Source organism: Scatophagus argus, chromosome 7 (assembly GCF_020382885.2).
Source record: "Scatophagus argus isolate fScaArg1 chromosome 7, fScaArg1.pri, whole genome shotgun sequence".
NCBI lineage: Eukaryota > Metazoa > Chordata > Actinopteri > Scatophagidae > Scatophagus > Scatophagus argus.
In genome coordinates, this window is record NC_058499.1 from 23,213,994 (window position 1) to 23,241,581 (window position 27,588).

Consider the following 27,588-nt stretch of genomic DNA (forward strand, 5'->3'; position numbering starts at 1 on the left):
CTGTACGTAGGCTATTCAATTTGACATCATATTGTTACTTGTTTTAATAATACATATGCGTAGATGTTAATGACTGTGAAATAACTGCTAATATCATGCGAGGTTCGAAGCTAGGTTCACTTGAAACGGCATAATCACGTCTTCATTGAAAATTCTCAGTATTAGTCTTGAGGTCTTTTGTCGACATCTGCTGGATATTAGGCGCTATTACAGCACGTCTACGATTTTTGTCAGGCACCGAGTGGGTCACCTCACGTGACGGCGTTTATGCTCACGAAGGACCCAGAAACGGCGGCTCATCGTCGGCTTCCCGGAGTTGGAAGGGAATTATCAGTGTAAATGCAACATTATCCATCTAAAATCAGAATCATCTTATCAAACACGCCGGTAAATATTATGTAATACAAATGTACAGCTTGTTTGCAATTAAGTCGACATTGTATGATTATAAAATATGCACGGCCTTGAGTTATATAGCAAGAAAATAGGCGATAGCGTCAGTAAAAAGTGGCGCTTTCAATGAATGGGCTCTCAGTTCGTTGAATACAAGTCAGTAATTGAACTGTATAGGCTATCTTTGTGTGCAGTTTTTACAAACTAAAACCGGCAAGGCTAAACATGGGTAGTGTTGTGTTACCTAGACTTTGCAATAAAGGAGCTAAGTTTGTAAACAAAAGTAACTATGTATGCAGACTTGCTAAGCATTAAGTTTACCTTGTTGCTAAGCTAACATTAGCGGTACTCGTCGGTCACTGGCATGTAAACTTAAACGCCACAAGTTCTGTCTCTACGTCCAGCAAGCTTTTTAACTCTATACCAACTATACCATCGACTTATTGTGAGGAATTTATTTGCTTATTGAGAGTAGCTTATTTCACCTCAATGCTACGTCCTTAGCAGTGCACCTCAGTTCAGTTTGGTTATTCTTCATAAACAGTCGTCACACTGTCAAGCACGGAAGCATTTTTAAGATTGATCCTGTTCACAGCATTAACCGAAATATTACTGTACATACATTAATGCCTTTTATTTTCCATTATTTCTTTTCAGTTTTGAGACGGGCTAAGTGCTCCGTTTGCAGCCCCTGAAGAACCTTGTGGGGGAAGCCACAGAAAGGGAGCCATGTTTCTGTACAACATCACCCTGCAGCGCGCCACAGGCATCACTCATGCCATCCATGGAAACTTCTCAGGTGAGATTGCTGCCCACATTCTTTTTCTGTTTTAGGTTATCATAATCAATTTACGTTTTTCCAAGTCTTTAGTCAAACCTAGTCTCTACTAATCTCTATTGTAAGAGTTAGAGTAGGGCATTAGGCCCACTCTTTGGGGATGAGGTGGTTGTTGAGATTTTTGGGACACCTGTAACTTATTTGTTAGAGCGGGTGGTGGTATAATACCTGTTTTTTTATTTATTTATTTATTTATTTTGCTTTAATTGATGAGACATTTTTGATTTGATAAAATAGTCCCTAATTTAGACATCATACTGACAGTGCTGGACTCCCAATGGAATTTTATTTTTGTGCAAGGGGCACAGATTTTGGTGAGAAATCCTGTTAAACGTGACAACTTAAACTCCAGTAATGCACGTCTGTCTGAGAGAAAAGCAGTATTTCTTTTCAGTTCATCACAGACAGATGACAAGATGAATGCTGAAATGAGATGTTTGTGCCTTGCTAGGAACCAAGATGCAGGAAATTGTCGTCTCCAGGGGAAAGATTTTAGAATTGTTGCGACCAGATGCCAACACAGGAAAGGTGCACACGCTGCTTACGGTGGAGGTGTTCGGCATTGTAAGGTCCCTGATGGCCTTCAGGCTCACTGGAGGAACCAAAGGTACGTAGACAAAGTGCAGGTACTAAAGACAAGCATGTTTAACCACAGTTTTGTGACCTCTCAGAAATGACTGAGCAGTGTAAGGGGAAAAAGCATGATACTCTCAGTGCAAGTACTTTCTTTGTATTTATACATGTTTTATTTGTGTTTGTAGACTACATTGTTGTTGGAAGTGACAGTGGTCGCATCGTCATCCTGGAATATCATCCATCAAAGAACATGTTTGAGAAGATCCACCAGGAAACATTTGGGAAGAGCGGCTGCAGACGCATTGTCCCTGGACAGTTCCTAGCTGTTGACCCAAAAGGCAGAGCTGTTATGATAGGTACGAAGAGTCAGAATGTTGGTATGACATTGTTGGGTGAAGTTCATACATAACGCAGTAGAATCCAGTTTACTGTATGTATTGCAGCTCAAAAGAGCACTTTAAGACAATGGTGACAAGACAATTTAACATAATTTAAATTGCACTAAGATATTTAAATGGGAAGATTAAATTTAGACTTGTCGACTAGTTTAAAAGTAAAACGACACTCTAAAAACAGTCAAAAGTGAGCACCGTTTAACTTATTCAATGTTGTCCAAACAAAATTGTTTACGTTATAAGAGCCATCTGAAACAATTCACACTCTTAAATAACATCTTAGACACAACACCAACACCTATGTTGATTTATAGTTATATATAGATAAAGATATCTATATATACATATATGAAAAGCAACATTTGACTATGAAGACATGATATTTCAGTGTAAATTATGTCAGTATGAAATTTAAAGGTGTATTGTGGCAGCGAAATCTAAACCTAAAGCCACCTAGGGGCTGCACAAGTTAATAACTGAAGCGCTCGCCACAGCACCACTTAGCAGTTTCTAGTGAAATATCAGTTTTTTGCTTCTTGTCTTTGATTGAATATTTATTTCTCAAGTAAATGACCTTCAGCGTGTTACAAGCGAGAATCCATAACCATTATCCATAGATCTCCACACAGGCAAACATCTCACTATTACAACAACACAGCGTTAGCCTAGCATAAAGCTCAGAAAGCTGTTTGTTGTCCTCTGTCCAGCAGCTCCTGTCCCCCAGGTGAAAGTTTCTACCTGTATTATAAGAGACCCAAAACACAAAGGTGACACCTACCGGACTAATGTGGTGTCCGACATAAATTTGGCTCTTGAAATGGCTCTGACATGTACGTTAATAGAACAATACTAATTAGTTTAAAAGCCAGCTAGTATTTCTGATGTTGACTAGCCAGGGTAGTAACCTTAAACAAGTACTTAAGTAATCACACACATCCCTACTTAAAAGTATTAATTCCAGGGAATGGTTGAAAAGCCTCTGCATATAAAGGGAGTACATTTGCAGGATGAAAGGTGGGATTTATTCCAGGACTGCTTGATTAGACTTAATTTTTAAGTAAGTGTACCTAATAAATTTGCAGCTGTATTCCTGACAATATGTAATATATACTCAGAACTACAGTTAATAGCTGTGCCTATTAAAAGCACATGACCGTAAGTTAAATCACTCCTTTGTCCCCGTCCCCGTTTGTCCAGGAGCGATAGAGAAACAGAAGCTGGTTTACATCCTGAACAGAGATGCAGCTGCACGATTGACCATCTCCTCTCCATTGGAAGCCCATAAAGCAAACACGCTGGTCTACCATGTGGTAGGAGTCGATGTCGGGTTTGAAAATCCCATGTTTGCCTGCCTCGAGATGGACTATGAGGTAAGCTTACGTAAACTCAAGTTTACGCCTTGTAAGGTAACAAAAAAAAAGGCTTGTGTTGTAGATGTGATGAGTTTGTCATGTCTCTTCTCTGACTGTCACTGAAGAAAGATTTAACATCTCTGATCACGACACATAAATTTAATTGCCAAGTGCTATTTGTCACCGGTGTATGGCTGAATATCCTAAAAACCTTTTGTTATTCGTTAAACTTGTCACAACTCTCATAGTGCTTTAGGACATCTTGTGCCTAACACTAGACTCAATTTGAATCCTGTATGTTGATATTTGCTCTTTTCAGGAAGCTGACAATGACCCAACAGGAGAAGCTGCCGCCAACACGCAGCAGACGCTCACTTTTTATGAGTTGGACCTCGGTTTGAATCACGTCGTCCGCAAGTACAGTGAGGCTTTGGAGGAGCATGGGAATTTCCTCATCACTGGTAAGCATTTGGACGTGTTGTTGGCACACACAAGGGAAGTGATGTAGGTCATGATAATGGTTAGAAACTTTTCAGAAATGAAGCAAAGGGAGCTGCTTTGTCAAATACAACAATCAGGGAGAGTGGAAGTGAAATTTAACCAAATCTTTATTGAGAATTTTTTAGGTGTTTTAAGAAGAACCGTTATAGGCACGGGGTGATGGCTTGTTAGAATGTTAAAGATTCAAAGTTTTGTCTCTCTCTTGAAAGATTATGTTTTGATGCAGAAAAGTCTATGATAGGAAATTCCAAGTTTCCATGTTATGATTGTCTAACAGTTTTGTATGATGGGACCGAATGTTCTTGTGTATGGTTCAGTCAGTCAGCTGAACCAGTTGGATTGCGAAACATTGGCCATAAAACGCATGCTTCATGTTTATTTTATTAATCAGGCTGCTTTGTGAGCCCTGGTGTAAACTTTAAAAAAAAAAAAAAGTTTGTCCAGTTAATTAGGGTGCCGATTGCAGATTGCTGGAAGCACTATTGGCCAGCACTGATTAAAATGTTGTTTCTTTACTTTATCATCATTTATAGTTGTTATTGGCGGTATAACAAAAACCCTATTAAAATGCTGAGGAAATAAAGATTTGTATTTATTTTCCTCATCTCAAAAAAGTTTTCAAAAAAGGATTTAAGACAAAATGAAGTTACCTCTAAACTTTCTTATACCATGTGAAATGTGTGTTTCTTATGGAAATACATGCAAATACAATACCAAATAAAGCAACTGGAAAGATCTGCAAATAACAATGAGATGAAAATGATCTGAAAATAATCAACAACAGCAGGTGCAACAGATTTATGTAACAAAACAAATGTCAGATAGTTATGTCATTTTACATTATGTTTATACATGCACCAGGACTTTCAGAAGTATGAGATCGGCTGATCATGCAGGGTCATGAATTCCACTTTTCCTTTGCTAGCTTCTTCAAACTGGGTATGTTCACCTGGGTGATGGTGTTTTAAGTGTTTGAGTAGGTTTGTCGTTCAAAATGTTTTCAAGATTCAAGATTCAAGATTCAAGAGTCTTTATTGTCATTATGCAAGCATAGCGAAATTTTGTGCAGATTCTCAGCTTCAAAACACACTTATAAATAGGAAAATAAAAAATTGCACACCTTAGAAGAAAATATGAAAATATAAAATACAAAGTACAAAATGCAGAATACAGAGTGAGGTAGATAAAACAAAGTGCACAAGTGCCAGACTATGTGTATGAGTGTTTCACTGTAGGGGGGTTATTGCTTTAACAGCTCTGGGGAAGAAGCTGTCCCTGAGTCTGTTGGTGCTGGTTTTAATGTTCCTGTACCGCTTTCCTGATGGAAGCGGTACAAACAGTTTGTTGCCCGGGTGGGTGGGGTCTGTGGCAATGCGTCTTGCCTTCTTCTGGACTCGGGCAGTGTAAACTGAGTCCAGATCTGGTAGACTGCAGCCCACAATCCCCTGTGCTGTCCTCACCACCCGGGCTAAATCTTTCCTGTCCTGTGCTGTGCAACTGCCATACCACACAGTCACACTGAGACACAGGATGCTTTCGATCGTGGCTCTGTAAAAGTTCACGAGCAGCTGAGTAGACAGTCCAGTCCGTTTCAACTTCCTGAGAAAGAAAAGCCGCTGTTGGGCCTTTTTCACCAGGTGTGAGGTGTTCACTGACCAGGAGAGGTCAGAGGAGATGTGGATGCCCAGGAACTTGATGCTGTCCACCCGCTCAACCGCCTCCCCAAGTATACAGACGGGAGCGTGATCAGTTTTCCTGGATCTCCTGTAGTCTACTATGACCTCCTTGGTTTTGCTGATGTTCAGGATGAGGTTGTTCCTGGAACACCACTGTGTCAAGTTCTGGACCTCATCTCTGTAGTGGGTCTCATCATTGTTAGATATGAGACCCACCACAGTGGTGTCGTCCGCGAACTTGACGACCATGTTTGTGGGGTGGATAGCAGAGCAGTCGTGTGTGTACAGTGTGAATAAAGCAGGGCTGAGTACACAACCCTGCGGCGTGCCAGTGTTGAGGATCAGTGGGGCTGATGTAGACTCCCCTATCCTCACCACCTGGGGCCTGTTGGTGAGGAAGTCCCTGATCCAGGAGCAGAGTGAGTCTGACAAACCCAGGTTGTGGAGTTTCAGGGCCAACATGTCCGGGGGGACAGTGTTAAAAGCCGAGCTGAGGTCCACAAATAGCATCCTGACGTAGGTGTTAGGATGCTCCAGGTGAGTCAGTGCCGTGTGAAGTGCTGTCGAGACGGCATCCTCCGTAGAACGGTTCTCCCTGTAGGCGAACTGCAGACTGTCCAGGCCAACGGGGATGGCGTCCTTGATGTATCTCAGGAGGATCCTCTCGAAGCACTTCATAATAACCGGGGTCAGAGCGACAGGTCGGTAGTCGTTGAGTCGTTCGTGGTAGTCCCCCACAGTTTAATTTGACTTTACATGAATTACAGATTGTGAGCTTTATGTCTTTTTCACTCACTCACTTGCCTGCGCCTCTGTGGGTGCGACATGTGGTGCATGTGTAAAACGGACTGGCCTGGAATCATAGATACAGGAGACTGGCCGTTCTCCGGCCTGGGCTTAGGACATTGAAAATCAGGCAATTCTGGTACCTGGTTGATCGGTGCTTGTCTAATTTAGGGCTAGCATCGGCCGGTATTGATCGATGGTTGATCAGTCTTAGTGCCCTTAATGTCTGGTAATCTTATACACATGTATTCTCTGATGAGCAGAAACCATCATGGCTCCCTCTCAAAATTTGTTGTCAATTTTATTTTAATTATGGATCACTGATATATTTTAAAGTTAGTAAGTAGTCACACAGTGAGGAATAAAACTCAGTCAAATATGAAATGAAATTGTGCTGTGTTTAGTGCCTAGAGATTCCCACCCCGTGTGTAGATGTGATGAGTCTGTCATGTCTCTTCTCTGACTGACACTGGAGAAAGATGTAACATCTCTGATCTCACTGTAACACACATGAAAGAGCAAGTTAAAGTTGGGTTTGAAAACAGTTTTCACTGTGACCATCATTTGAAAGAGAAAACACATCCAACTAAATGCTTTTTGCCTGTCTAGTCCCTGGAGGTTCGGACGGGCCCAGCGGGGTTCTGATCTGCTCTGAAAACTACATCACGTACAAGAATTTTGGAGACCAGCCTGACATTCGCTGTCCCATCCCACGACGCAGGGTGAGTCCTAAATGCAGAAATGCATCACGACAAACTCAATATTTGGTACACACACTTACTCTCACTGCTTTCTGTGTATCTTTTAGTACAGAAAGGCACCTTAATGTGACCCTTTTCTTGACTATAATGATTTGAGCTTTAATTCAAATAGTAATGTAACATTCTAATCTAATATTATTATTCTGCTTCCCTTCCTCTGCTTGTTCAACCCTCCAGAATGACCTGGATGACCCGGAGCGTGGCATGATATTTGTCTGCTCGGCCACCCACAAAACCAAGTCCATGTTCTTCTTCCTGGCCCAGACTGAGCAAGGAGACATTTTTAAGGTTACCCTGGAAACAGATGAAGAAATGGTAAGCTAAGATGAAGGAATTCTAAAATCAGTTCTACAGTGAAACAAATGGTTTATATCTGCTGCTGCCTATTGCTCACATCCGATGCGAAACAGAAACACAAGTGCTTATCATTTACAAGTAGTCAATGATGGACCGATGTGGCCCGATTTATATGTGTAAAAGGAGTCTGTGTGATTTGTCAGGTCACAGAAATAAGGCTGAAGTACTTTGATACGATCCCCGTGGCAACAGCCATGTGCGTCCTGAAGACTGGCTTCTTGTTTGTCTCTTCAGAGTTTGGAAACCAGTAAGTCGTTTGTTTTGTATTACTTTTGACCGAACACAGCCTTCATTTGATCTGTCTTTATTTTTCCGGGTGGTGTAAATATATCCTTGCCTCTCAAGCATTTTTGCCCTTATTCTACCTTTTGTTTCCCTTAGTTACCTTTACCAGATCGCCCACCTGGGTGATGATGACGATGAGCCAGAGTTCTCCTCTGCAATGCCCCTGGAAGAGGGAGACACATTTTTCTTCCAGCCTCGGCCCCTCAAAAACCTTGTGCTGGTGGACGAACAGGAGAACTTGTCACCCATCATGTCCTGTCAGGTGTGTGTGTGCGTGCTTGCGTCCATACAACTCGGCCTCCCAAAATACCTGGAAGCTGTATCACTGTAATAAAAAGACTTTGAACAGTGGGTTTTCTTGTGGTCTCATGCTTCTCCTGTTTTGACAGATTGCAGATTTGGCCAATGAAGATACACCACAGTTGTATGTCGCCTGTGGACGAGGGCCCCGATCTACTTTGAGGGTCCTTAGACATGGACTGGAGGTACAGGGACACTGTACACTGACACAGACAATATGACATGCAGACAGACAGGAACTAAAGACATGCGTACACACACAAACACATACATACACACGCACGCACACCTGGCTGAAAAGTGATGAGTTTTTTCATGTCTCTTCTCTGAATAAAAGCTGAAGAGTCTGTAAACCACTCTGATTTCAGTGCAGACTCTGGACATGGTGTTTACATATCGCATTGTATGAGATTTTATCACTCACTGCCAATAAACGTGACACCAAGTAATCAGAGGTTATATGCTGCTTAGTAGCATTGTTGTCAAGAGTAATAGTACTTCAGTACCACGTGTATAAAACTATGCAATATCCAATTTTGATAGTTTTAAAAAGTACTGAAGTTATTTAAATAACAGATCTCCATTAAATTTTCAACCTGAGTACTGATTAATGTTAAATCAATTGGTGAAAAATTTCAGTACCTGAGAGCACATCTGGGTCACATAGTATACTCTGTACTCTATAGAGTATAGAGAGAAAGGGAGAGAGAATACGTCACCTTGGCAAGTGTGGCAAAAATTTTCAAAACCCAACGCAATCTACAGCCGAACCCGAGGAAACACCAGGTCAAACAGAAAGTCTATCTGAAAGCCGAGGAGTGCACCGTGTTTGATAGCCTGAACGCCAAGTCCCAAGTTAGCAAGCCTGTACCCAGCACTGCACTGTTCATGGAGGGTAGGATGCTTCATATTATATTATTGCAGTTTATATTACAGTGTGGTAGGGACGAAAAGAACAACGCTACAGGTATCGCTGCTGATTCTTCTTTGAATAAGGTAGATGAGACACTGCAGTGTCGTATTGCTGCCCTGTGTCGTTTGCTAGTAATTTCAGTCAGTTTTTGCAACTGGCATCACATTTTTGTATTAAAGAAGGAGTAAAGTGTCTGATGGTGCAGATCCACTCCTGTTTTAATCAGTCCAGCAGTCTATGTAGCCTTTGCCTTGGTTTGCATTTCTCATATGTAACCGCTTCCCAAGTCTGTTTTGTTCTGTTGTATGTGCAGTATAGTGATTGTGTGTTAATACTCTGAGCACTGCAAATACACAGGTGACCTACACTCAGTACTGTACTTGAATGGATCCACATATCATTATAATTCATACTGTGGTGGTTTGCATGGAGCAGCCCTCGGATCCTAGTTTTGATTCATACGTGGCGTGTAGGATTCCTCCTGACTTTTGAAATGGTCTTATAAGCAGTGATGCCTCAGTAACATCCTTGGATCAAGTCCTTGCAGTGTCATGATGAAATATGCAATATTCGATAAACATTAAACCCTTGTTTGTCTTTTCTTCTTTCTCTACTTCTTTGTCTATCCATCTCTTATCAGGTATCAGAGATGGCTGTGTCTGAGCTACCTGGTAACCCCAATGCTGTGTGGACAGTACGCAGACATGTTGAAGGTAACAACTAAAACTTAATTCATCTGCTTCGTGTGTTGTTTTTCTCTTTGTGCCCTTATAAATCTGTGAGTTTGCTCTCTGTATTGACTGTTGATGGCAATGGACTGGTTTTTGAACATAAAATGCTATTAAATGGACTAATTGACATTAAAAAATGAAAATTATAATGACAGGTAATAGTAGACTTTGACAAAAAAAATTTTAACCCATTACATGGAGGTGAAGAGACTGTGACTGTTTGTTTGTGTGTCCTCTCTTCCCAGAAGTCAAATGCTTTTTACATTTGGTCACTTTATTCCACCACATCTGATAGAGATCAGTCTTCGGATCTGTGCTGCAAGTGTGTGTGTGTGTTTGTGTGTGTACACGTGCGCCAGGGACAGACAAGTAAGATGAGGCCACATGTTGGTTGTGTGAACAGAAGACTATAGTCTGTCTGTATTTTACAAACAGATTTCGTCATTGCAATTTATCTTTTCTTTATTTTTCAGTGCCAAGCCGAGGCAATTCTCCTGTGGGGGGAAAAACATTCTCATTGTTTGTTTTTGTTGAGCAATTTGATTTTTGGGGAAATTTCCTTAACCACTGTATTTCCTAGCCTTGACCTAACCCTAACATTGACCACTGACCCAAAAATCAGCTGTTTTCAATTGGGGACATAACTTTGGTCCCCAGTTGCTGCAGCCACACTAATTAAACAATGTCTGAAATGTGTGACCAAAGGTAACCTATACTATATCTGTACAGTGTATATTCTGTAATATACACTGTACAGAATAGGTATTGGGCCACCTGACTATTACACCAGCAGGGACTTTAATGACATTCTATTCTAAATACATAAACAGCTTTGCAGCTATAACAGCTTCCACTCTTCTGGGAAGGCTTTCTACTAGATTTCGTAGTGTTTCTGTTGGAATTTTTGCCCATTTATGCAGTATAGCATTTGTGATGTCAGACACCGATGTTGGACGAAAAGACCTAATATATGTGTGTCTTTTTATTTTTATTTATATATATAAAATATGCTATATTTGTTTCTTTCTATTTACATCATTTTCTGTAATTTATTCATCAGGACAAATCCATCGGCACTGTTTTCCTAATCTGTACTCTTTTCTCTTTGTCGCTGTTCCTTTCTTTATCAGATGAATTCGATGCCTACATCATTGTCTCTTTCGTGAATGCTACCCTGGTCCTGTCCATCGGGGAGACTGTAGAGGAAGTGACAGATTCTGGGTTTCTTGGAACAACGCCCACTCTCTCCTGCTCACTGCTCGGTGAAGACGCCCTGGTGCAGGTGGGTGCAATGTACCCTTTAACCCCCTCTTCATTCATAGCTGGGATGATACTGGACAACTTTACATAAAGAAATACACAGCTGCTTACAACCAGTCGTTAGCATTTTTATATTACATTTAATAATAAAATTTACATTTAAATCCCTGCCCGGAGGCAAATCATCTTTGAGAGAATTTTAAACATTTGAACGAGATGCTGCTAACCGTGCTGTCTGTAACTGTCAACTAAAGTATGCTGGATATTATGTTGGAATAAAGAAACAAAAATAAAGGCATTGTAATATCAACAATTAGACCAACCCACTACTTACTTGGTTTCCATCTAACTTCTCCCGCTCTCTCCCTCCCTACTTTTCCATAAAGGTGTACCCAGACGGTATCCGCCACATCCGAGCAGACAAGCGTGTGAATGAGTGGAAAACACCTGGCAAAAAAACCATTGTCCGCTGTGCTGTGAACCAGCGACAGGTTGTTATTGCACTAACTGGAGGGGAGCTGGTCTACTTTGAGATGGACCCGGTAAGACAGTAGATGTTGTTATATGCACTACTAGAAAAATTTTGACTTTTCATTTTGTTAGAAATGGTTCTTAGAAATTGTGTTCCTGACTTCAGACATTTAGCATTTCCTATCTTAAGCAGCTATGACCTCATATTCAGCGGGTCACAAATCTCAGTGGAATCTCTAAAAGATTTTAGGGTGTTTCAACTACACCAGACCTCAAACAAAGCTTTCAAATAAGTTCATTCTCATTTTGTAGCATTTTATTTTTTATAGCTTTGGCTTTTTTGACAGCATTCAGCAGATTGATATTGACATAGCCATTGACAATATTAATGACAGACAAGAAACACTCAATACTTGCTAAACCACAGCCTCTGATGTGACTACATGGCTCTGCAAAAATCAAACATTGTGGGTGTCACCTAAGTTGGATTTACTGCAGAGAAAGTGATTAATTTAAATGTGACTAAAATATAGTATATTTTATAGGAGATTAAAAGGAAGTCTCTGCTCCCATAATAAACACAGGAAATAAGTGAGATGACTGAAAATCTGTGTAGTAATGCTGTTTATCTCCTTTCTCCTCCTCTCTCCTCTCTAGTCCGGCCAGCTGAACGAGTACACGGAACGGAAGGAGATGTCTGCAGATGTGGTTTGTATGAGCCTGGCTAATGTTCCGCCTGGTGAGCAGCGTTCAAGATTCCTGGCCGTGGGACTGGTTGACAACACTGTCCGAATCATCTCCCTGGACCCTTCGGTATGAACAGAAGCACGAGTTTATACAAGAGAGCAGCACCCTGACACATGAAAGTGAAATATCCTGCATGTCTGCCTGACCCAGTTGAAAGATAAAATGCAGGTATTGTGAGTGGAGTGGACAGTGGACTGCTGTGGTCATACTATAGCCAGTCTGACTTGCTAGGTGGTGTTAAGCAGTCAATACTTTTATCCAAATATTGGCATAACACACCGGCGTCTGGTTTGAAACTACATTTATTTTTTTTGGTTAAATTGTTGAAATTGATAGCATTAATCCTGCTTTGTGACTGTCCTTTCTTCTAGGGCTGTCACTAATAACATGTCCATCCTTGTTAAAATAACACTTACATCCTGCCCTTGGGCAAAGCTTGGTGAAACATTATATTTGAGTCCTCATGTTTCTTGCCCTTATGGCTGACCAAGGAAGCAGCCTGTGCCCCAAAGAGATGTTTTTCTAGGTTCACTGAGACTCTTGCTTCAGCAAGTCAGCTAAAAACATATGACTGTACTTTAACCTAGACTCCACAGAGGTGTCAGTGCAGACATTCAATAGTTGTTGATTGTTATAAAAAAGCAAGTTGGTGTATTATGTCCAGTGTCCATACCAAAGAAAGAAGACCTCTTTGACTTTAAATATTTGTATATGCACGTCAGGGAGTCTATTTTGTATGTCAGCAACCTGTTGTACGTTGACATGGTCTGAACCCTCTCAATCTTAATCATGTGTAGGATTGCCTGCAGCCATTGAGCATGCAGGCCTTGCCAGCCCAGCCAGAGAGTCTGTGTATTGTCGAGATGGGAGGAGTTGAGAAACAGGATGAGCTTGGAGAAAAGGGAACCATCGGCTTCCTCTACCTCAACATAGGACTTCAGGTATTTCTTTCTTATTCATCAAACTGATGTTGCTTTTAAAAGCACAGGTGTCCAATCGACAGTGTGGGTTGGATATGGCTCAGAAGATAAGATACAACAAGATACGCCTTTATCAGTCTTGCAGTGGGGAAATTCAAGACATGCATACCTTTTTAATTTTACAGTAAAGACACAAGCATGCTTGAACACACCAGAAGCACATCTGTCTTGTTGGTCATCCATTAAGAATATTACAGCTGGATAAAAATTTTCAACATGTCAGTATTCTAAGAATATCTACAACAATCTGTGGGGTCTAACCACTAGCCCCACTAGCAATTGCCCACAACCCAGTGGGTCTACAGTTTTTGATTCAATGTCATACACTGACATTAATCGAGGAAGAAGGCTATTTTCTATTTACATTTAGCTTTCCCAATGGCCTGATTTGACAATTTATGGGAATATACATTTTAGATCATGTCATCTACTAATTTGTGTGTGTGTTTCCTCTCCTTTGTCAGAATGGTGTGCTGCTGAGGACTGTACTGGACCCAGTGACAGGGGACCTATCAGATACCAGAACACGCTATCTGGGTTCAAGACCTGTCAAACTCTTCAGAGTCAGGATGCAGGGACAGGAAGCTGTATGTGACTCAAACTTTTGTATATATACACAAAGATGTTTCTAATGTTACTCCAGCTTCATGACAAAATTATACATTTGTTTGCTGTTACACGTGTATGACTCAGAAGTCTTTTGGCTGCTAATCAGGCTAAGTAAAATGTATTAAAATAGTATAGAATTTTAAACTTGAAGAAGCTGTATCAACTTGTTATTTGTCATTTGGAAGATAAAATAATCATAAAATTAATCCTAAATTGTCTGTGTCTCTTCCTACTGACAGGTTCTGGCAATGTCCAGTCGCTCGTGGCTCAGCTACTCATACCAGTCTCGCTTCCATCTGACCCCACTGTCGTATGAGACTCTGGAGTATGCCTCTGGCTTTGCCTCCGAGCAATGCCCTGAAGGCATAGTGGCCATCTCCACCAACACGCTGAGGTATGGATACACATTATGAAAAGTCTGGCAGAGAGAATGGAAATGCATCACCCTTCAGCCAGGAGACAGAGCCAGCTGTACATCTGCAAAAAATGCTGCATCTCCTTCATAAGTAATGAAAGCAAAAGAAGCAGGTTGAAGCCAGGCTGTGATAGATTTAATTTAAATAGACAGAAGTAAAGAGAAGAGCAAATTAAAACAAACTTTGGGTCATTCGTGATTGTGTGATTGAAATTCTAGACTGACCTGTAAATTGAGTGTTTGTTGCAGGACAGACAAAAATCCATTTTTAGCCTTTTGCTACATCACTCACATTTAAAAAAAACAGTTTCTCTTCCTCCTTCTGATCCTCCATTTCCCACTCCTTTTTTATTCCACATTGCATTTATCAGAATCTTGGCGTTGGAGAAATTAGGAGCCGTCTTCAACCAGGTCGCCTTTCCTCTGCAGTACACTCCCAGGAAATTTGTAATCCATCCGGAGACCAACAACCTCATTTTGATCGAGACTGACCACAATGCATACACTGAGGCAACCAAAGCTCAGAGAAAGCAGCAGATGGCTGAGGTATGAAGTGCATCATTGATGATGATGAGGATGATGATGACTGTGATGGGGTAGTGACTTACTGGCAAAATAAAATGTGCTCCTGGTCCCTGACAGTAGTAAATCTATTAGAGTTGTGAGATGGTCTGTTGGTTATTTCTTATTTCCCCAGGTTTGAAAATAAAGACTTGATTATTTATAACCGGCACTTTGCTGCACTTCTGCTGTGCTACTCAGAGAGTGGTCCACTATTGGCATCCTTTTGAGTTTTATGTGGCGCAGGCTTGGTCCTGCCTGTGTAGGATCAAACTGACCTTGTGCCCAAAAACACACCTTTAACAGAGCCAGACTGCACAGTAATGAAAAATAATGAGGTGTCTGTGTCACACTGTAATTGCAGTGCGACAGAGATTGAGTTTTGAGGTTTTAAAGCAGACCCTTTGGGAGCGCAGAGACCACCCGGGCGCAACATGAAGAATCTCTTTTTGACATCTCAGTAATTTTAAGACTCAGCCTGATTGTAGCTTTGTGTTTCTGTCATGAGGATTAATTGTGTTCAGACTCTGGGCAGTTAGTTTTACGGACACGGGGAAGAGACACTGACATATGTACTCTGATTTTTTTGGGGGTGTTTACTTTTTTTACATTCATATGAAAATACGTAGATTCATGAAAGTGTCTTTTTTGTTGGGGGGAGTCGTGCGATACTTTGAGTGCGAATCATCATTAGTGCAGTGGCGCGTTAGAGTTTTGGCAGATGCTGACCGATCAAACATCTGCTTGTTTATGCTAATTTAGCAAGGCTTTCAAAAAAAATCTTAATTTCAATGAGATTTCCTGATTAAATAGAGGTTGTATATGTTCTTACTGTTCAATGGTAAATTCATTTTTATGGAAACCAATTTATTGACATTTTCATTTCATTGGTATTACTACAGGAAATTTAGATGTAGCTCGAGGGGGAGGGGAGGTTTCAGATTTCATAAGGAGAGTACATCAGTTTGGCCCAGTTGTCACAAAGAATGCCTTCCTCAGGGCTCAGTCCACCTACTATTTACAACACATACACCTCCACATCCTCCAGTTATCAGTTGGGAAGCTGGAACCAGCAAATGTTTATTTTTGAAATTATTGAAATGATGATTGTGAGATTAGTTCCGGATTAATATTCTGTCGTTGGGCTAATTGTTTCAGCTTTAATATACATGTCAGCAGGAAAGAGTTTACCAATCAGAGGACATTTACACATATTGCTGTGTTCATGCTCTTCCAAGTAAAAGAACTGAGGTGAAATCATGTGTAAAGTCAGGTATATTTTGTTGTGTAAAACATAAACTGACAAAAGTAATTACAAGAGTGCAGCTCCTTCAAAGCCTCCATGAAAACATGGAACCACTGAATTTGACTGTTGAGTATATCTGTCACCTTCTGGTCATGTTGGGCAAAATGTTGTGTTGCCCCTTCAGCTGATCTGCTTTGTTGTTTGTTGCTTCTGCCTGTGCAGGAGATGGTGGAGGCCGCTGGTGAGGATGAAAGAGAACTGGCTGCTGAGATGGCTGCTGCCTTCCTCAATGAGAATCTTCCAGAAGCCATTTTTGGTGCACCCAAAGCTGGAGCAGGACAGTGGGCCTCACTTGTGCGTCTCGTCAACCCCATACAGGGTTCAACACTGGACCAGGTGCAGTTGGAACAGAACGAAGCTGCGTTCAGGTGAGCAGGTTCAATTTTTTGTCCTTGTTCTATTTGAAAAATAGGTGATTTCAAATAGGATCTCTTTCCTCCCAGGGGAGTAAAGCATGTTAAACATTAATAAATTAGTACTCTGCTAAACCTCAGTATTTGTTGTGCAAATTGCGCACAGATGTCTCTGTGCAGCCACAGTAATTACAGTTACCTCATGAAGGTTCTGCAGGGGGTCTGTCTGATCCTGATGTGTGTTACTTTGATTCTGTGTTTTTGTGTGATAGTCAGGATTACATAATAAACAGAGAAAAAAAATGTAATCAAAAATATTTGTGTGCTACATAACCAGTGTCACAATACGATAAGGGAAGACATAGTTTTAGCAACAAGTTAAAGCTTTTTTTTATTTTTATCAATTTAATGTTTTGTTTGTTTTTTGTTTTTGTTTTTTTAAATAACAACATGATTCACTTGTTCATGCTTGTCAAGCTTTTTCAACCATCATCAGTGGAGGTTATCGCAATATTTTGTTGAGTGTGCTGTGATTTAAATGAAGACATTTGTTGTGCCTTTATTCCTGTTTATAATCTTCTATATAACACGTTGAAAAGGTAATGCTGAAAATGTATTATTGGCTACACCTAAATTATATGCTGGTGTATCCAAATGAAAGAGCTGGGTGTGCCAGTGTGAAAGCATTAGTCCTGAGCATTGTGAGGGAAGGCACAGGGTACATTTTTTGGAATGACGTCATGAAACTGACACTGAGTTCAGCCTTCTGCTTTATAAGTGGGAGTACTTGTTTACAGATGGCTGTAGTGAAGCTTTTAGTGTTAGCAAATGACTTGTGAACATGTAGGATTAGATTTAACAAGAGCGTAAGGATCAGCAGGGATTAGAAAGGTCAACATCGAATAAAATGGCAATTAAAAGTGTGAACCACAAGTGCTGACTGTTGCAGAATAGCTTTCACATGACATTGTGTCACTGCTTTAAATCAAAAGTGCTGTTTAAGGGTGGTGGATGGTAACTGAGATAATACTTTTACTACGCCTTTTACTTTGACAATCAGCCTCCAGCACTCCCAGCATTTCATTTATTCTGGCCAGTGGGTTTTCTCATTGAGTGAGTGTAACGGGCAGCTGCCACAGAGATGTCTAAACTAAACAGAGGATTTTTTAAATGTCATATTTTCTTTTCTCTGATGATTCATTGCATAATTCTTAAGTAACAGAAGGTGTTTAAAATGTAGGATTATTATCTTAACCAATTTAATAAGCCATTTTAGCAAGCATAAATTAGCCTAACAGCTAGTGAACTTTTCATGTACTACTAACTTAATAAATTACTTTGATGGCCAAGGTCTTATTTGGTCTGTTTCTTACTCACCATTGGTTTAAATCACTGCCTCAGAACAGCACAGTTGAATTTCAGACTGCCATCATGTTTTTTCAGCCTAACATGAGTAGCTAACATTGCCATGTTGAGAGCGACTTCTGAGTGAGGCACTCAACCAGGTTTGTTGTATTTCCTGAACTCATACCTACAAGGCAAATTCCCAAGGCATGTTTTGATGCCTTGGGAATCTGAATTTCAGAATAAAGGCATGTCTTAACAAATGACAATACAGATCAGTCGTTTCACTTTGCATATTGGATTGTTGTTCATTGAGTTGATCTATCCCGATCAATGGATGGTTACACTCCTAGTGGTCAGTTTTTATATTTCTTCTCATTTTTACAGTCCGATTTTTGTGGTCTGTGCTTATAGTGCTGGCAAGTTGCACAAGTATCATACAGAATTGATTGTTTTGGTTGCACAGTAGCAACCTCAAATGCATAATTGTTAGTGGTACTGATGTTCTGAGAAGGTGTTCGCTGTGCTTTTTATTACTCCTTTTATCATTTGTTGGTAATCTACCATCTTGTTTATTTTTTTGCCACAAAAATTGTTGAATCTCACATCTCTTTTCTTCCCCTGTTTTTCAGTGTTGCAGTGTGTCGTTTCCCCAACACAGGAGATGATTGGTATGTTCTGGTGGGTGTTGCAAGAGACATGATTCTCAACCCCAGATCAGTGGGCGGCGGTTTCATCTACACCTATCGACTCACTGGTGGAGGGGAGAAGCTGGAGTTTGTGCACAAGGTTGGTTTGACACTTAAGTAAATGATATTTCAATTATTGAGTACTTTTGCTGTATTTTTTTTCTTGGATTTTTATTTTATATGCAACACACTTAAAGAAACAGATTTTCCACATTACTGTGTCTCATTGATCATGTATAACAGACATCAGAATAGAGAAAATTAATTTTAATTGACTGTACATGGCGCAAGTGCCAATGCTATTGTTTCTTGCCGCTAGGTGGTGACAGCAGCATGTATGCAGGTTCAAACAGCTGCTGATGTTGCTTATCTTACAAAGAGGTGGCACAGGTTGGACTGGAACTGTCGGTCCAAAACAAATAGATCTGCGGCTGGGTGTAATTGGTTGAGCCTTGTGTCATAGTCAAAGTTATAGTATAAAATGCGTAGTTTAACGGAATGAAAATGAAATGTAGCTAATGTCCAACTCCTCTACATATTTTTGAGATTGTAGTACATGTCTTTTGCCTGGGAAAACGGCTCTTTCATTGAAATGTGTGTAAGAGGGTCACGGTTTGAGATGGATGTTAAGATTAGGACTGGACTCAAAAGAGGAAGATCTTCAAAGCACCTCAGGCAGGACAGCCTCCAGCGAAGTTTTAATGACACCAAGTCCAGATGCTATTGTCCCAGGCGCCAAGCACCCCTCCCTGGGCAATTCCCCAGAAACTCAAGCAGGGTTGAGGCCACCAGGGTGAATCAGCCAACCGAGTATGTTACCTGATGTGGATTAACAGGGGAAGTGAGTCATAATGGTTGTGTTGCCCACTGGTGTCTTTTCACATTAGAGGAATTTCCCAACCACTTAACCAGATAACATATTTTAGATGAGTCTATCTGGTCTTATTTATAAAAGTTTTTTTTGAATTTTTTTATGACATAGTGCATATAGGTACCCAAATAGAAGACAGATTATGTATATGCATGTTATGTGTGTGTGTGTGTGTGTATATATATATATATATATATAATATATACATATTATGTATGTTACATACTCATCATAGTATATTTATGACACAGAGCAGTCATTGCGGTAAAAAGAACAAACAATACATCTAAGGCATCTCTGTGAATTTATTAACAATATTGGACTAAAATATACATTTAACTACCAGTTTTGGAAGTGGACTGATGGGGAGTATGATAAGGATGTGTGACTGTCATATCTGGGATAAGAACAAAAAGCCCTTATCTGACTGGTAAGGTTTACTTTGGTTGTTGTCATGACTGCACTCTCAGACATTTAGGAAGGTAGTAGCTTCACTCTTACTTTATGCTGACATGTAATTACTGCATATGTTTCAAGTATATGTTCTTAAAACAAATCGCAAAAATACCCTGAAATACAGATACTGATATTTTGCATCTGTTCGTTATTATTGTTACTTCTTGAGATGTAAAAACAGCAAAATTTTATGGATATTGGCATTCAGAACAGAACAGTTAACCTCAAAGTACGCCAATAATGATTGGTCTGTTTGAAGGCAACAGGAAAAGGAAAGACTGCTGACCTGAATGGACTTCTCTGCTCACTGACCTGTCTATTGAACACTTTTAGGAGAAGGCAGAACATCACAAGACATTCCTCAGAAAATTTGGACTTTGGACCACTGTAATCTTGTTTGGAAAAACATGTTTTGTTTGTATGAAAGTTCCAGATAAAAAAAAAAAAAAATTAGATTTGATGAACGGTGTGTTAGGCCTTTGCTAAATTGAATTTACATACCATATATTCTGTTACTGTGATACAAATTGCATATACCATGATGGAAGGTCTTGGTAGTATCACCCACCTTTAGGCAGGACTCAACAGTTTGGCTGCTATTTGCCTTGACAACCTCTTGAATCATAGCTGTGGCCTGAGGGAATCTGGAGCACATGTCTACAGCTGTGTTGAGTAACACTTTGGGTTTTTTTTTTTCTTCCTTAATGAATCCAAGCTGTTTCTGTTTAGCCAAACCTGCTTCATCTCAGCCTAAATTTTCCCAAAAGCTGCTTAAATGATCTGATTAGCTAAGCCTTATTAACTCATTGTGTTTGGTTTGATAGACCCCAGTAGAGGATGTCCCTCTGGCCATTGCTCCGTTCCAGGGACGAGTCCTGGTGGGAGTTGGGAAACTGCTGAGAATCTATGACCTGGGCAAAAAGAAGCTGCTTCGCAAGTGTGAAAACAAGGTAAGGCAATTGCCCATATACATACTCACTCGTTCATGTGTATGAGTACACAAGCGTCTCCCTTTTGCTTTGTGTTTAGGAATTAATTATGTCATTAACAGGTGCCAAAGTATTCACTTCAGTGTTTCTTAGCACTAGTGGTGCAGAAAGGCAATGTATTTCAATGAGTTTGTGTTATTTGAATTTTGTTACATGTAAATTATCAGCTGGATAGATAGATAGATAGATAGATAGATAGATAGATAGATAGATGGATGACTTTATTCATCCCTGAGGGGAAATTAGGTTGTCATAGCAGTCCGGTCTATTTGAATACAATAAAACACACAATAACATGAAATACTGAGTAGAAAAATAGAATAGAGAAATAGAATAATGGAGGTCAATTTTTTTTTTACTACAAATGTATATCAGGTCCAAATATATGTTATTGATAGATTACCAATAAACCATATTGGTCAAGACCAACCATAGACCAACCATGCACCTATAAGGACCTTGTTGATGTACAGTTGGTGTACAGCACTAGCGAACCAAAAGTTTTGTTGTAGACAAGATGCATGATGACACACAAGTGTATGTGATGCAGTTGGAACATATTTACGAATCTTTCCTTTTACTGTTTGGTTCCTCTCGTAGTGGTTATGGTTATTAAAAATACAAAATATGTACTTGAATCAGCTACCAGAACCAACAGGAACAATCAACAGCACAGCACACCAAGTAGCAGAGATGTTCATCATCATTGTACTTGTGTCATGCCTTTTAAGCGTACTTCACTGAGCATCTCTCTCTCCTTTAGCACGTTCCCAACCTGGTGACTGGCATCCATACCATCGGCCAGCGGGTGATTGTGTCTGACGTTCAGGAGAGCCTGTTTTGGGTTCGTTACCGACGCAATGAGAACCAGCTCATCATCTTTGCTGATGACACGTATCCTCGCTGGGTGACCACAGCCTGTCTGCTGGACTATGACACCATGGCCTCTGCTGACAAGTTTGGGAACATCAGCATAGTAAGTATGAGGACAGGGGAGTGTGTGGATATCTGACTTGTGCAGTATATGATGTATCAGTTAGGCAAAATGCTCCTTTATGGCACTGAAAACATCAACTGCAGTTGTATCATTAAAAAATGTCTGGAATAAAGTAGCACTGTCAAACTAAAGAAGTACATGTCCTCCGTTCTTACTGAAAATTTTCTCAGGTGCGTTTGCCCCCCAACACGAGTGATGATGTGGATGAAGACCCCACAGGGAACAAAGCTTTATGGGACAGAGGCCTCCTTAATGGAGCATCACAGAAGGTAAAGGTTTGGGATTCATTGTGACTGTGATAATTTTCTGTTGCACCACCCTTAATCTCTTTTTTACACAAATACATGATACACATAATCATTAGAGGGCCACCAAAGTATATTTCCCATTTTGTCATTTTTTTTAGATAATCAAGGTGAACAGATTAAAGTATTTTGTGTGTAAACACTGAAATATCATGGGGACTTGAGTAGAATTTAAATGCTAAAACAAGAAATATTCTATAGAATTAGGCTAATTAGCCTAATGAATGTATTCTTTCAAACATCTTTCAAGCAAACAATTGCATTATATTTAAATAGCTAGCCCCCAGTCTGTATCAAACTGTGGACAGTACTGGATTAAACTATCTTTCTCCTAACTATCTGTCCTACAAGGTTTCTTCAAAGTTCACCAACATCTCACTTTTGTATTTATCTTCTTTTTGTACCTTTTGGTTTGTCACTTCTTTAAAAATGTTTCATCTGTAACATACATCAAGTTAAATGCAAATGCAAGATTTTCTTTCTTTATTTATTTTAATGGCCAAGCCAGTTGGCGTTGTGGTGGATTTTTAGCTCTCACATGTTTTGTCCTAGGACAGATCTCTTTTTTTTTCTTTTCTGTTTTTTTAGGCTTGTATTCACAAATAACAAAGCATACAGTTTGCATACTTGCACAGCTTTGACCAAGAACAGCCAATAAAGCATGAGACGAGAACAGATAGAGAACACCAGGAGAGCAGAGAGAGCAAAAATGAGTTTTACTGTTAAAACGCAAATGCTCTGAGGCCAACAAGTTCAAATGATTTCAGATAAGTGTCTGCTACAGCCAAAATGTCAGGAATGTGCAGGATTCTGACCTGATTCACTGATCTGCCTCGTCCACTGTTCTAACCTCTAACCACCAACACAAACTACACAACACCGTCAGCCACAAGTTTAACCTACTCACAAATGCAAGTGTACACACACACTTCTGGTGTGTGTGTATGTGTGTGTGTGTGTTCTGGTCAAAAATTGTTTAGGTAGCAGTCTGGGAAAGTCCCTCCAATTTAGATATTATGAGTTGGTCCCAGTTGTCTTTGTGACACAGTGTTTGTCAGCTATTTCTGCCTCCGCGCACATTGATTGAGATTTTCATTTTTTGAGTTTGGAAATGTACCGTGTCTGTTTTTAGATTTGGGTGTGGATGCCTGAATTTATCCAAAATGTCTTACGTGCTTGTGTTCGCATCTGGCTGGATGACCTTAATTATCCATACAAGGTTTGGGTAAATCTGTCTTACATTAAATTAAATACATTCCACTTTGATTTGATTAATGTATCTCAAAAGATCACCGCCAGGGAGACAACTGTCTGTAGAGCAACATGAAAGGATTGACTGTCTTAACCCCAGATGTCCCACGGCGTTAGAGGCCTGACTTCTGTCATGTCGTATCTTTCTCAAAATTCACATAAGCCTGTCAATGATACACATACATGTGGTAGAATCTGCTCCGTGTTGAGTTCCTCAGCTTGTCGCCTGTAGACACATGTTTTGGCTTTGTGGCTAAATATTTGTTTTGAGTGCTCCTCTGGTCACACTCCTGCTAGGTGCAAGTTTTTGAGCAGCACTTAAGAGTTTTCCCCTCCCTCAAGGTGACATTAGCCTGTGTTGGCTTTGTTTCCTCAGCTCATCAACACTTGGGAACCAAAAGCCTCTTGTGTCAGTGTTGAACTGCTTAGCCTTTTAGGCAGGATGTGACATTTCCGTATAATTATAATGTTATAATCTCTCATGGTGGGGAAAATACCACAAGGGCATATTCAGTCAAGAACTCAACCACTGTGGATGTTTTATTGTGTGAGTGTGTGTATTTATTTGTTGCATAGGGTATTATTTAACTGAGTGCTGGTCAACCACATAGGCAATAGAACATGATCAAAAATGAAGAGAGGGCTTTGCCACACATCAAAGAAGCCTTTGACCAATTTGAAATGCATTTCTGACATGTTTCATCTGACACAACTAATCAAATACGAGAAGGCATCCCTGAGTTGATATAAAGGACTCCGATCACATGAGCAGAAGCTCCACATATAGTCTGTATTGAGATAGAATTTTCATGGCAACCTTTTCGTTTTTAGTTTTAACTATGAAATCAGCTTTGTCTGTCTGTCTCCTCCGTCTGTCACTTTGGCCTTGACTCCAACACCTCAGCTTTGGTGGCTTGGCACCAAATTTTGTACAGACATTCATGGTCTCCAGAGGGTGGCTTTGATGATCAGCTGCGTTTTCCATGAGTGATGTCTGTGGTTTTGAGTTATGTGTCCAAACAACTATTGAATAAACTGCCATGACATTTGGTATACACATTTGTGTTCCCCTCAGGATGAACAGTTCAGGTTATCTCTTATCTTTTTAATTTAGTTCCTTAGTCAGAGTGCCTTCATTTCAGTTTTCCACTAATTTGGTTTCTGATCAAATAATCTTCACAACATCCCATTAGCTTCAGCTGTACTTTGTGTCTTATGATGACCGTAAACTAAGATGGTGACCACGGCAAACATACCTGCTAACAGTTAACATGTTAGCTTTTTCACTGTGAGCATGTTAGCATTCTGATGTTAGCATTAAGTTCAAAGCATCACTGTGCCTAATTGCAGCCTCCAATTATTGGCAAACAGCAGTTTCTTTATTTGTGGTTATTGGATTAGATCAGACCATCCGGACCAATTTCCTCTAAGCAGAAGATGACAGCGTGTCTTCTTTCTGACCTTGGCTCAGAGACTACTGTTAATTTACTTAATACTGATGTACGTGCAGTTGCCAGGATGAATGATCTTGGGACCCGAAATAGCTTCAATGAAATGTCTGAAGTGTTATTACATGGCATGTTAACATCAGCTTTTTTTTTCTTTTGGAATCATGTTTGTAATTAGACTTGCCGTATGTCTATATTGGATTATAAACCTGACATTTCTCAGTACTGTCAAGAGAATAACCACATTTCACAACTTAAATTGTGTTTATGCTTTCCTGTTACATAAATAGTGTCTGTCAAAACTGACAAGATTGTTTCAGTAATAGCATATAGGACCTTTATTTTAAGGCATTAACGTATTTAAAGTAATTCAGTGCGGTAGAAAATAAAACATGACATGGTTTGGTTTGTGGACCACTACATTTTACAGCCACTAAGGAGCATGCCTCCATCCAATTCAGGACCCTCCGTCACTGTTTATGCCACAGTTTAAACTCAAAAGAATCACACATAAGCAGCTCATCCAATAAGTTTTCAGTTTTAGGCAGTGGTCAGCACCAGAACTGTGTATTATCTGCTCAGTATGTTTGAATCTTGAGCTTGGTGTCATAGAAAATCAAAACTAGGTGACTTTGTCAAATTAGATCCTGAAGAGCTCTGGGGAGTCAGAAATAAATGAATACAACCTGTCTGTCAAGAATGTCACTCAGAGAGAGAAGAGGGGCGTGAATCCTACCAGACTGAAATAACACAGGACTGTCTTCCTCTCTGTTATCTCTGCAGGCAGAGGTGGTAGTGAACTACCACGTAGGAGAGACCGTGTTATCCCTCCAGAAAACCACTCTTATCCCTGGAGGTTCAGAGTCCCTGGTCTACACCACTCTGTCTGGAGGCATCGGCATACTGGTCCCATTCACCTCACATGAGGTATAACACGAACGTTCCATACACACCATGTTACAAGAGTCCTTCAGAATACACACCCTCACTGTCTCAACCCCATTCAGTGATGATACTCACCCTTTTGTCTCATTCTTCTTTTCATTGTCCTCTTTTCTGACATACCCGTTTCTCACTTCTCTTCTTTTTTTTGACTATTCTTTGTCTTTTTGTCCAGGACCATGACTTCTTCCAGCATTTAGAGATGCATATGCGCTCTGAGTTCCCTCCACTATGTGGCAGAGACCATCTCAGCTTTAGATCCTACTACTTCCCAGTTAAGGTTGGTTTCTGTTTCATATTGTTTTTACTCATTGTTGTACGTCTCATTTCGGCTTAATCAGCTATTGAAAACCAATATGTTCTGCTATGTGTTCATGTTCCTCTCTCTTTTTTTCTGTCCAGAATGTGATAGATGGAGATCTGTGTGAGCAGTTCAACAGTATGGACCCTCACAAACAGAAAAGTGTGGCAGAAGAGCTGGACAGAACGCCACCTGAAGTCTCTAAAAAACTGGAGGACATTCGCACTCGCTACGCATTCTAAATCGTACACCTTCATAAAGCAGGGGTGGACAGATCATAGCACGCTTGCTGTGCTGCAGTATGACCTTTTGGACACAGACTGACAGACACGTCTGGGTTGTTATATGACTGACTGTGGGCAGACACATGTTAGAACATGGAAACTTACCAGAAGTTATAACTTGTATTTCCCCCTGCATCGCTCAGCTGTGATGCACCTATTTCAAAGTGTGAACAATCACCCCCAATGCTGTGTCAGCTGCATTACTGTCATCCCATCCATGTATAAACAATTACTGAAAATTTTCTCTAAGCTTTGTCACACCTCCGCTGTGTTGCTGATTCTGCAGAAACCACACACACACATAGCTGACCCACAAGACACCATAACATGGAAACATTACAGCCTTGGCCGTTGTTCTACTGTGTTCCCACAGTTGCCTCCATTCACACTTTGCAGCTGTGTGAACAGAATTCACATGCACCCGATTTTGTCGAGCAACCGCGCTGCCGTCTGCACCCTCAGAGTACATTCATACTCTGCCCAAATCATTTGTCATCATCTGTGAGCAAGTGAATTTTATTTAATAGCCTTTTAGCTCATGCCAAGCAGAAGAGTCTCATGGACACGATGTGTAGATAGATCGCAGCCTGGGCAGAAGATCTTTGAAAGCTGAGTGTTTTTAGTGTCTGTTATTTAGGTGTTTTTCAGTTTGTGTTCTCTATCTTTGATCTCAGCAAAATTAAATAAACATGTTTTTGTATGGTATGATTTTTTTTTTATGTGTAATGAACTGATTAGAACAATCTGTTATGATGCATATACCACATTCCAAGATTAGGTCTTTGTTAGCCCCTCGACTACCCATCTGTTATCTGCAGGTAGCATGTCGGCCCCGGCCTCACTAAAGCATATTACTGATTTGCAACTGGAACCAAACAGAAGCCAGCATCTAACCCACTCTAAGCCTCAGGCCACAGTGCAAGAAGTGTCGCCATGCTGTGGCATTAGACACTGGCTGAACTCAGACTAAATAAGTGGGTGGAAGAATACTGAACGTTAGCACTGGGTGTTGTTCTTCTCAGTCCTGTAAATTCCCAACCTCAGACATAGCATTCCTTAGTAGTCACTGAATTTAGGGGTTTGTGGGATGGGGGCAGTGGTCTGTTTTGTAAATAAAGTTGGGTTTTTTTGTGTGTGCTTTATAA

The 27,588-nt window shown here is 40.3% G+C and overlaps 1 protein-coding gene across 2 annotated transcripts; it reads left to right on the forward strand.

Moving 5' to 3' along the window:
* The first annotated feature begins 216 nt into the window (after positions 1-216).
* Positions 217-27,588, forward strand: sf3b3 (splicing factor 3b, subunit 3). Of its 2 annotated transcripts, none has more exons than XM_046394108.1 (27): positions 217-335; positions 1,051-1,192; positions 1,683-1,838; positions 1,993-2,163; positions 3,400-3,572; positions 3,874-4,015; positions 7,127-7,239; positions 7,456-7,593; positions 7,779-7,882; positions 8,017-8,182; positions 8,310-8,405; positions 9,774-9,846; positions 10,995-11,146; positions 11,511-11,666; positions 12,253-12,408; positions 13,140-13,283; positions 13,787-13,909; positions 14,171-14,325; positions 14,718-14,892; positions 16,376-16,581; positions 18,543-18,699; positions 20,751-20,876; positions 21,679-21,891; positions 22,083-22,181; positions 25,700-25,843; positions 26,034-26,138; positions 26,261-27,588. In XM_046394108.1, the coding sequence occupies exons 2-27, from the start codon at positions 1,123-1,125 to the stop codon at positions 26,399-26,401; spliced, it is 3,654 nt and encodes a 1,217-aa protein (XP_046250064.1). In that variant the 5' UTR covers positions 217-335; positions 1,051-1,122; the 3' UTR covers positions 26,402-27,588. The 2 variants fall into 2 exon arrangements, with proteins under 2 accessions (XP_046250064.1, XP_046250063.1); XM_046394107.1 differs by having other exon boundaries at positions 232-387.

Coding starts and splice junctions, on each gene's coding strand:
- sf3b3 (XM_046394108.1), top strand. CDS start 1,123: ATGTTTCTGTACAACATCACCCTGCAGCGCGCCACAGGCATCACTCAT. Junction 13,284..13,786: donor ACCTCAACATAGGACTTCAG/GTATTTCTTTCT, acceptor CTCCTTTGTCAG/AATGGTGTGCTGCTGAGGAC. Junction 22,182..25,699: donor TTAATGGAGCATCACAGAAG/GTAAAGGTTTGG, acceptor TTATCTCTGCAG/GCAGAGGTGGTAGTGAACTA.